Below are 10,856 nucleotides of genomic sequence, written 5' to 3' on the forward strand. Positions count from 1 at the left end.
TTTCCATTTTTCTCCTCTTCGTTGGGCTATTTTTGGTACCTAAAATACCGTTTATCAGTTTCTCTGGTCGACCTACTGGAGCATCCGTAAACACAACAGGACATAGGCATTTTGCGTACTGTCTGTCTGTGATTTTGCGCTTATCTTTTTCACTTCCGACCGCCAGTCAAATTTCGCGCTTTACGTCGACGTCACGTCTACGTCAAATGAAACCTAGCTATTTAAAATTTACAGTTTGATGATTTAAAGTCTCACACACAACCCGTCGAAAGGGGAGGGGGGCCGGCTGCTTCCAAATAGAGCACATTTCATTCATAATGTTGTAAATCCAAGCCCATTATGTATTCATGATTTGAATCCTGGGTTGTGTGAAATCCCAGAAATAAACCCTAGAAAAGTGAATCTGTGAACTAAGGTGTAGGTGTGTTAGGTTATGTTGTGGTGATCCTCGAGTTGGGGGATTTGTGTTCATACTGCAGTGCAAAATGAAAACAAATGTAAGATGGACAAGAAAAGGTCAAAGCCATCAGGTGCTCAGTTTAGAAAAAATAGAAAAGAAGAGGAGGAGAAACGAGCAAAAGATGCAGGTAAGCAGATGTGTGATTGGATAATGGCAGGTCATCCTGAAACAATCAGAATCAGAATACTTTATTAATCCCTAAGGAAATAATGTGGATTACAGTTGCTCCAAAAAGAAATGGTAAAAATAGTAACAGTAACAGACTAAACTCCAAACAATACATCATGTTGTAGATTTTAATATTAATTAGTCATTGTCAATTGCTGATTTGTCCTGTTCTCATTGTATGATGAATTATGATGGCTGTTTGGTAGCCGTTTGCATACTATGCATACTCTCTCTCTCTTCATATGTGTGTGCGTGTTTCTCTGGCGAAATTCAGTATGGTTCCGACAACAGTTTTATGTTAATGTATAATCCTTAATATGTTTTATGTGTGTGTGTGGGGGGGCGCCGGAGAGGGGGCACCGGAGGGAGTGTTCTCCCCGGGCGCCAAACAGGCTAGGACCGCCACTGCTCTAACTGAAGCACCAACAGTGACTTTTATAAGGTTTAGCACGTCTCTTTTTGTTTGTGCACAACACACTTTTGTCCTGCATCTGTACCACCTTAGCTCTGATGGAGTTATACCGTCCATTTGTCGACAGAGGTAAAATGTCTAATTTAGTCCACATTGGCCTCCCTCTGACGAGCTGGAAAGGGGACCCACCAGTTGTAGCATGGGAGGTAGCCCAATAGCTGTAATGTAGTTCCGCAACTACAGTTTTTCAGGGTCGCTGAGTAGCTTGTGCTGTCTGAATAGAGTCTTTCAGTACCCTGTTGAGGATGGTACACACTTGTCTTCATGTGATTAATGCAACGTTCAGTCAGAAAATAAGTAAAGGCAGTGGATGTGAACTGTGGACCATTAATGGTGGTAATGGTGCAGGGGTTTCCTTCACAGGCAAAAACAGAAGTAACGAATGCAAGCAGTTGCAGTTGTGGCATTTGGGGTGAATGCAACTTCAGGCCACTTACTAAAATAGTCAGTAACAAACCTGCAGTCATAGGTCCCATGTTCAAATGGACCAACAATGTCGACCACAACAAGTTTAAATGGACCTTCTGGAAACTTGATGAGTTGCAAGGAGCAGGTGAAACAGTAGCTGTTTTATAACAAGCCTGGCAGGACGTGCAGAATTGTGTGGACAGTTTCATCTATGTGTGGCCAACAGCGCAGTTCTCTAAGGCGTCGTTTAGTGCGAACTATGCTTTCATGTTCTTCTAGGCTCTTGACTTCGTGACTCTGCTGCCAGTTCATTTCACAAGAGGAAGTAAGGTTTGACTTCATCTAGAAGGGACTTTTTCACTTTCGAAAGAATGGTCAGTCTCAGTTTTGTTAGTTTGGGGCAATCCTCACATTCTGCTTTAAAATCAAAAAGTGGAAGTGATGTTAAGAGAGGAGAGATTTCAGCTAGCTCTGTGATGAAATCCTGTTCAGCACCTTCAGCTATGTCAGTGGTGTGCAAGGGAACACGTGACAGGCTGTTTGCCATGATATTCTGGCTTCCAGGATGATACTCCATGTTGTACTGGAAAAACATCAGTCTAGTTGACCAATGTGCAATCCTCCTGCCAGCTCTGTTCATCTCTTTAGTACTTAGCAGAGTGGTGAGAGCTTGATGATCTGTTCTTAGGGTAAATCGGTGTCCCCATATCTACGTCTTTCATCTTTTAACTGCCCATACTCAGGCGAGGGCCTCTTGTTCTATTGTTGAATATTTCCTCTCAGCTGGAGACAGGGTGCGGGAACCAAAAGCAATGATGCGCTCCATCACGTTGGCAGCTTTGGGTTGTAGATTGCAAGTGCTGGGCTTTTCAGGAGCATTTCTTTCAGCTTATTTAAGCTTTCATTTGCTGCATCGGTCCATTTTAGTTTAGCTACGTTATTTGTTCAAAGTAGCTGTTGCAGTGGCTCTACTACTGTTGCATAGTTTGGTAGAAATTTGCTGAACCATGAAGTTAAGCCTGCACCTTTGGTGCAGAAGCTTCAGAGATGCCAGTCAGCTGGTCTGGGTGAGGGCACAAGCCCTCCTTTGAAATGACATGTCCCAGGAACAGAATATGTTTCTGCCCGAATGAACTTTTACTGGAATTGATCTGCAGACCAACATTGGTTAGACGCTGGAGAACAGCCTGTAGATGTTCATCGTGTTCTTCCTTGGAATGCCCGTACACTATAATGTCATCCAAGTAGTTCTGCACTCCTGGTAGATGTTTCAGAGCTGTGTGCATCATCTTCTCGAAGGCAGAAGGTGCTGAAGCAAGTCACTGCGACTGTCAGGGTGAAGATGCAGTTGATGATAAGCTCAGGTTAAACATTCTGGCTATAGTGTGTAGCACCAGCCAGTTTTGTGGACAAATCCTCCATAAGAGGAAGTGAATGACTGCCCATTATTTCACTTTTATTAGGGTTCTCGCAGATCCATACCAGGTCCTCTTTTTTTTGTATGTAAATTTCCCATCTATATTGTTGATCTTAAGTGCTTTAATCAGGTCAAGCTCCAACAAAGGGGTGGCCTTCCAAAATCTGATTCACATCCAACTCCCTGCATTGATGACATAGTTGAGCACCTTGGGAAGGCAAGATATCTAACAATAATAGACCTCTGCAAGGGTTATTGGCAGGTACCATTGACTGGGCACTCAAAAGAGCTGATTGCTTTCTGGACCCCGCAGGACTTGTTCCAGTTTACAGTCGTGCCTTTTGGACTGCATGGTGCCCCAGCAACGTTCCATACACTGATGGATCAGGTACTGTCTGACATATCTGATTTTGCTGCAGTTTACCTTGATGAAATAGTCATGCTATTCCTTTAAGTATTATCTTCTTGGATGGGAGTTCATATTGGAAACGGACCACAAGACTCGTCAATGGATAGAGAAGATGAAGGACACAACTGGAAGGATCACTAAGACGGAGGAGGAAGCAGGAATAAGTACAGTTTGTGTGTGTGTGTGTTTTTTACTGGGGTTACTGTAATATATGTTGTAATTGTAAACAACACAAAAATGCTATTTTCACTTCCTCGAACAAAGTTAACAGCGATTAACTACCTTTAAATAATTACCACATATTATCCCCCAATTAGTGGATAATATGTAAATTAAACCTCAACTTCACACATATGAGGAGGCAAGCAATACGTTAGCAAGAGGCGTTTTTCTGTTTGCATTTGTTCTAAAAGTTATTTTCAAACGCCCCTTCCCTGGTGAAAATATTGCTTTTTTGTCGCCTGCTGTAAGAGTGAAACTAAAATGCACACAGGCCAAAACTACGAGAACAGTTTGTAATCATCTACAGGCTGTCGAGAGCTTACTCCCATTTATAATAGTGGTGATCACATTCTTTGGTTTCTCAAGTACATTTAACACAATTCCCCAAGAACAGATGCAGGAAACCTTTGATACCACATGCTGTAACCCTCTATGATACAAAATATCTGCCAGTCCAAGAATCACATCAGTAACTAAACAGTAATTAGTTACTGATTACTTTTTTCAAGTAACTTTACCAACACTGGTTAGTACTAATGTAATTTCATATTTCTGTCAATTGCTGTAACAAAAGAAGTGCTAAATATGATATAAAGTATTTCCCATCTGTTTAATGTAATCAGGGATCTTTTAGAGTCTTTTATGAGATAATGAGTTCAAAACAGACACGGAGAGGTTAAATAAATAAAAACACCCACAAATGATATTATTCTGTTTTACAGTTTTAATAAATTTTGCTCATAGACTTGCTGACAAGAGCATTGGAAAGAAAAACAATATGTACATTTCAGCAGCTGGAATGTTACAAATCTTTACCTCTGGACACTTGTAGTGCTATTAATTACATAAAGTAATGTGCAGACTCTTAATAATCAGTCACACACTACAAATACAGTGCTTGATAATGCTTGTGGCTCAGAGTCCACGATGCCTTTTGGTGTGGGGATTTTGTGCTCTCGCGCGTCCCATGAGTGAATCAGAGTTTCCTTTTTGGGTCGACCAGTTCATTCAGAGCATCCAGGTTCTCCCCCTCTGGAGCTTCAGGCCATGCACTGTGGTCTGGAGACAAACACAAGAATTTAGCTCCTCATACTAAATCTAATATATACTGGGAAGACTACTGTGCAGTTGTGTTAGAGAGCTATACGTACTCGGTATCTCCCACATGGATGTATACAAACTTTGTCCCGCATCGACCTTCAACGTGGCTCCAGAAATGTAGGAAGCAGCAGAAGAGAGCAGGAAACACACTGCAGATGAGACCTGGGCAAAGACGGCAATTCAAAAATTGTTCAGTACAGTTGTGCTTTAACCTTTCTCCTTCTATTGTATGGCTTCACAACTTCTTTATATCCTAATGCTGTTTATGGAGCACTGTGAGACCTTTGGGGTCTGGGTTCTTTTTTCGTTTTTCAGAATTAGAATTACTCCGACTTATATGTTAAAGTCATTCTGTCTGTAACACATTTTAAGGAGACTTTTTTCTCTAACAAACCTCTTCGGGCACTCCCAGCCTCTTCGAAGGAGTGAATGGAACGGACATCTTGAAAAGATCTGGTCTATTACCTTTATAGTTCTCCATCGCTGTTTTGGAAAAGATTTTACCCTGCAGCCAAACAGAGAGATGAAAATCATGCACATCTTGAAAAACTGAAACAAAACTGATTATGTGCTGAGCTGTACGCACAGGTGCAACAGCGTTGATTCGGACCCCCGAGGCTGCCCACTCGATGGCGAGACTCTTAGTTAAGTTATCCACCGCTGCCCTCGCTGCTCCCGTGTGGCTGTTGGGGAGGAGGAGACACACCACGCAGCAGGCAAATTAATTTTTTTTTTTTTAAACTGTGTGACTTTGCAGATTTGTGTGTGAATAATGAGGGAAACTGTTCTTACGCCGCGTCTGGGAAGCCGTTCCACATGTTGGCGATGATGCTGACGATGGCGCCTCCGTGCTCCTTCATCCATGCTGTGTAGACTGGAGGGGAGAACAACAACGGTCACGCTGAGAGACCAAACCACAAACACCAAAGCCTGTGTTATCTGTGCCCGGCTCACCCTCCTTGCAGCAGTGGAAGGTTCCTGTCAGGTTGGTGTCTACCACAGCCTTCCAGCCCTTAGAGGACATGTCTTCTGCAGGGCTTCTGAACTGACCTCCTCCGTTGTTCACCAGAAAGTCTATACGGTCATATCGCTTCAGCACTGATGACACAAGAGCCTTCACCTTCAAATGACAGAAAGACAAAAAGAAAATCAGCCACTTATGCACTGAAACGAGCAGCAGATGCAGGGCTGCTCACCTCCTCCTCGCTGCGGATGTTACAGGGCACAGCAGTGACACTTGCAGGACTGGAGGGAGGGATTTTCTGTCTCATCTCCCGAGCTGCTGCCTCCAGCCTGTCTGCCTTTCTGCTGGAGATCACCACACTGCAGCCTGAAGACCAACAAGTGAGCCACGAAAAACAATTACAGCACTTTCCGAAATAAAGCTTCGAGTCAATTTACTGTGAAACAACACTGAAAGCCACCAGATGTTTGGTGTTTCCAGCTGTTAGCGAACACTCACAGCCACACTTTCACAGTGTCCCTGCGCGCACTTGACCGAGGGACTGGTGCGACTCTTACAGACTTGTTTGTATCTGTGTCGAAGTTCACTTGCTGTCACTCAGCTGCTCCTCACTTCAGACTCTTTGCGCTACAACAACTATTAGAACTCACTCACCCAGCTCCAGCAGCTCCGCAGAGATAGCTTTACCGATCCCGGTGCCTCCACCCGTCACTATTGCAACTTTATGGTTGAACAAGCCCGGTCGGAAAACACTGGAAGCCCCCATCCTTGTTGCGTGGTACCGCTGAGGAAGGCCGAGGGAGTCAGAATTTGTGATGCGGCATAAAGGAGCAAAGCAACTCAAATCGGCTCTCCGTGAACTCTACTGGTTCCAGTACTTCAGCCTGGATGTAATAGCACTGTTGACTACTGTGGTCCATGTTTTAGTAATGCTGACCGCAAAGTGTATGAAGCTGTGCTTCCGTAAAGTGAGACGAAAGTGGAAGCGTGAATAGGGACAGTTTTTTTACTGGAATTACTGTGATGTTGTAATTGTAACAAACACAAAAATGCTGACATTGACGATTTTCACTTCCTCGGACAAAGTTAACAGCGATTAACTACCTTTAAATAGTTAATTAACATTATCACTGCATTACCTGCCTGGTTAAAATCACCGAGCAATTAGTGGATAATATGTCAATCAAACCTCAACTTCACACATACAAGGAGGCAAACATTACGTCAGCAAGAGGCGTTTTTCTGTTTGCATTTGCTCTAACATTTATTTTCAAACGCCCCTTCCCTGTCGCCTGCTGTAAGAGCGAAACTAAAACGCACACAGGTCAAAACTGCGAGAACAGTTTGTAATCATCTACATGCTGTCGAGAGCTTACTCCCATTTATAATAATGGGGATCACATTCTTTGGTTTCTCACGTGCAATTTACACAATTCACCAAGAACAGATGCAGGAAACCTTTGATACCACATGCTGTAACCTTCTATAATACAACATATCTGCCAGGCAGAGAATCCCTTTCCACATATTATCATTATTAGTACTAATGTCATTTCATATTCCTGTCAACTGCTGTAACAAAAGAAGTGCTAAATATGATATTAAGTATTTCCCATCTGTTTAATATATAGTTAGACATCTTTTAAAGACTCTTTTATGAGGTAATGAGTTCAAAACAGACGCGAAGAGGTTAAATAAAACAAATAAAAAATACAAGTGATATTGTTCTGTTTTACAGTTTTATTAAATTTTGTTCAAAGACTTACTGACAAGAGCATTGGAAAGAAAAACGATATGTACATTTCAGCAGCTGGAATGTTACAAATCTTTACCTCTGGACACTTGTAGTGGTATTAATTACATACAATTATGTGCAGATTCTCAATAATCAGTCACACACTACAAATACAGACTTTCTAACCAGGCCAGCACGGTGTGCTTAACAGTGTTTGTGGCTCAGAGTCCACAATGCTTTTTGGCGTGGGGATTTTGTGCTCTCGCCCGTCCCATGAGTGAATCAGAGTTTGCTTTTTGGGTCGACCAGTTCATTCAGAGCATCCAGGTTCTCCCCCTCTGGAGCTTCAGGCCATGCACTGTGGTCTGGAGACAAACACGAGAATTTAGCTCCTCATACTAAATCTACTGTGAAGACTACAGTGCAGTTGTGTTAGAGAGCTATGTCTGTGAAGGTTCTCAGTCATCCAGGTCATCGTAGTCAAAGGAGCTTGCAAAGAAAAGCGTCTGGACTTCTTTAAGTTACTTGAAGACGTTTCACCTCTCATCCGAGAAGCTTCTTCAGTTCTAAGGTCAAATGGTGGAGAGTCCCAGATATAAACCTAGTGGGAGTAACCCCCCACAGAGGGACAAAAGGACCCCCTGATGATCCTCTAATCGCCCGAGCCAAGGTGTGAAAATGGGTGTGGGTCCCAATCAGCCAGAGTTTCGGGTGTGTTCATTGTCAACATTGTCATCCCCTATGTAGCCGGTGTATCAGAAAAACTCAGGAGAGTTTTCTCCAAGCATGACATCCCGGTGCATTTCAGACCCAGCAACACGCTCAGACAAAAACTGGTTCACCCGAAAGACAAAACTCCAAAACACAAACTTAACAATGTGGTGTATGCTGTACAGTGCAGCGAGGAATACCCAGACCTCTACATTGGAGAGACCAAACAGCCACTTCACAAGCGCATGGCACAACATAGAAGAGCCACCTCCACAGGACAAGACTCAGCAGTCCATCTGCATCTTAAGGATAAAGGACACTCTTTCGAGGATGCCAGTGTTCACATAGAGGACAGAGAGGACAGATGGTTTGAAAGAGGAGTGAAAGAAGCCATCTATGTCCACTGTGAGCGACCATCATTGAACAGAGGCGGGGGTTTACGACACCAACTCTCTGCCATCTATAATCCAGTTTTGAGATCCCTTCCCAGACGCCTTAACGCCCACTCACATCCTGGGCCTCAGGAATTTGCATGATAAGGTGGGGCCAGGTTTCACAATGAACACACCCGAAACTCTGGCTGATTGGGACCCACGCCCAGTTTCACACCTTGGCTCAGGCGATTAGAGGATCATCAGGGGGTCCTGTGTGGCTGTCGGGGAGGAGGAGACACACCATGCAGCAGGCAAATTAATTTATTTTTTTTTAAACTGTGTGACTTTGCAGATTTGTGTGTATATAATGAGGGAAACTGTTCTTACGCCGCGTCTGGGAAGCCGTTCCACCTGTTGGCGATGATGCTGACGATGGCGCCTCCGTGCTCCTTCATCCATGCTTTGTAGACTGGAGGGGAGAACAATGACAGTCACGCTGAGAGACCAAACCACAAACACCAAAGCCTGTGTTGTTTCTGGGCCCCGCTGAGGAAAACCGAGGGAGCGTAGCACCAACAGCGCCCTCTTCTGGATCTCTTCCGGTAGCTTTTTGCTTTATCTCTGTAACCTTTGAAAATACTGCAGACCAAATACCACTTTCCTTCACTTCCATTGCGGAAGCTGCCCCATCCACATCCCACCTCACTACTGTGCATTGTTATTATCCTTTTTTTATTTTTTTGCTCTCTTCTACAGTGTGTATTTTGTCTCTGTCCCCCTCCCCTCACCCCCACAATCAGTCTCAGCAGATGGCTGCGCCTCCCTGAGCCTGGTTCTGCCAGAGGTTGCTTCCTGTTAAAAGGGAGTTCTTCCTTCCCACTGTTGTCACGTGCTTGCTCAGAGGGGGTCATCGGATTGCTGAGGATTTCTCTGTTATTCTCTCTAAAGTCCAGGGTCTTCATCCGACCCTGGACTTCAACAAGGGCCCCAGTCTATGAACTAGCCCCACAGCCCACAACATGTTGAAGTCTTCACCAAATTTGACAGTGGGTAGCAGGTGTTTTTCTTGGAATGTGGCGTTTCCTCTGCCATGTAAAGTGCTTTTTGTTATGACCAAAACACTCTATTATTTCATCAGTCCAAAGCTCTTTCTTCCTAAATGAATCTATCTTTTATTTTGACAGCAAATGCGCACCTCAGGACCATTTATGTACAGCCCTGGTTATAATTTCCTGTGCATTTCAAACCTTGTTCTTTCTGATTTATTTATTTTTAAATATTTAAAGTAACATGGCTGCTATGAGGCCAGCTAGGATCCCTGTGGACCTTGACCTACAAATGATCCAGGACGGATGGGATGAAGAGCCCATCAGCACTGACTCAGAATCTGACATCTAAGATATAGAGGACCCAGACTATTGCCCCCCCCACCCCCCACCCCACTGAACAAGGCCAGTCAGATACAGAGGAGTCCTCTGATGAGTCTTCTGAGGAGGAAATGGATATTGAGTCTAACAGAATGAGCCCCTCTTACTGCTCTAGCCACAATATTCTGAAAATATTACAACTCTTCGTTTTAAAGATTTTGAAGAATAACAACCGAGTTTATAGCAAAATGCATTGTTTCTATTTGGGGTCATTTTTGACCCCACTCGTGGAAGAGTGTAGGTATTGGTAGGTTGTGCATCCAAAGGTTAAATACCTTTTCTTATGATTGGACACATCTGTATTTAAAGTTCAAGACTTAACAAGCTAATTTTGTTGTGTACCCAATTCTTTGCACAGCAGGTTTTTACATTAAATTTCATACAAGTAAATACTGCTTCACTAAAAATCTTTTTCTGGAAAACACAGCAGTACTCAGATATTCCTAGAAAATAAAAGACATACCACTGTCATCTTTTTTGGTGAAAACAGAGTGAATTATTATGATGCTGAGAGGGGTTACCAAATGTTTTCGTGTGAGTGTAAATGCTATTTAATTCATTTAAATAAATGTTTCTGAGCTCCATGGAACAGGTTGGATCAGTGTTAGATTTTAGTTTTTTCCCCTTCCAGCCCAAAAAGGTTAGATTATTTTGGTTTATATTTACTGTTCATCATCTTATCAACAAATTTGTGTATATTTTCAACCTAACCATTTGATTCATTAAAACTATTTTTTCCATTTTTCTCACCAAAATGGTCCTAATGCATGTCCCACAGCGATGGAGCAGTCAGCAATGTTGACTTGTTGCAATAAAGCTTAAACCAGTTTGGCTGGGCTCTTTCTGTGTGGAGTTCACAGGTTGCATGTTTTCTCTCACAGCACCAAGACATACAAGGTTAACTGATATCATTCTAAAGCAATTGTACAAGGATGGATAAATTGACATCCTGCCTAGTAATCAAAGGTGTACGGGTGTAACACATGTA

At 43.1% G+C, this 10,856-nt stretch overlaps 1 protein-coding gene across 2 annotated transcripts; it reads right to left on the bottom strand.

Annotated features, from left to right (window-relative positions):
• Positions 1 to 4,262: 4,262 nt before the first annotated feature.
• Positions 4,263 to 6,558, bottom strand: LOC101480535 (peroxisomal trans-2-enoyl-CoA reductase). Of its 2 annotated transcripts, none has more exons than XM_004565416.4 (8): positions 6,276 to 6,558; positions 5,854 to 5,987; positions 5,612 to 5,777; positions 5,450 to 5,531; positions 5,244 to 5,340; positions 5,052 to 5,162; positions 4,708 to 4,819; positions 4,263 to 4,615 (listed from the first exon to the last, which is right to left on the bottom strand). In XM_004565416.4, exons 1-8 carry the CDS (start codon positions 6,385 to 6,387, stop codon positions 4,533 to 4,535), a joined length of 897 nt encoding a protein of 298 aa, XP_004565473.2. In that variant the 5' UTR covers positions 6,388 to 6,558; the 3' UTR covers positions 4,263 to 4,532. The 2 variants fall into 2 exon arrangements, with proteins under 2 accessions (XP_004565473.2, XP_076732964.1); XM_076876849.1 differs by having other exon boundaries at positions 6,120 to 6,558.
• Between the last annotated feature and the right edge of the window lie 4,298 nt (positions 6,559 to 10,856).

Source organism: Maylandia zebra, linkage group LG18 (assembly GCF_041146795.1).
Source record: "Maylandia zebra isolate NMK-2024a linkage group LG18, Mzebra_GT3a, whole genome shotgun sequence".
Lineage (NCBI taxonomy): Eukaryota > Metazoa > Chordata > Actinopteri > Cichliformes > Cichlidae > Maylandia > Maylandia zebra.

Excerpts from the sequence above, each read along its gene's own strand:
- LOC101480535 (XM_004565416.4), bottom strand. The coding sequence starts at position 6,387 with ATGGGGGCTTCCAGTGTTTTCCGACCGGGCTTGTTCAACCATAAAGTT. Across the intron at positions 5,532-5,611 it reads CTTCCACTGCTGCAAGGAGG|TCTACACAGCATGGATGAAG; the intron begins GTGAGCCGGGCA and ends TCTCCCCTCCAG. Across the intron at positions 5,341-5,449 it reads AACGGCTTCCCAGACGCGGC|CCACACGGGAGCAGCGAGGG; the intron begins GTAAGAACAGTT and ends CCTCCCCAACAG.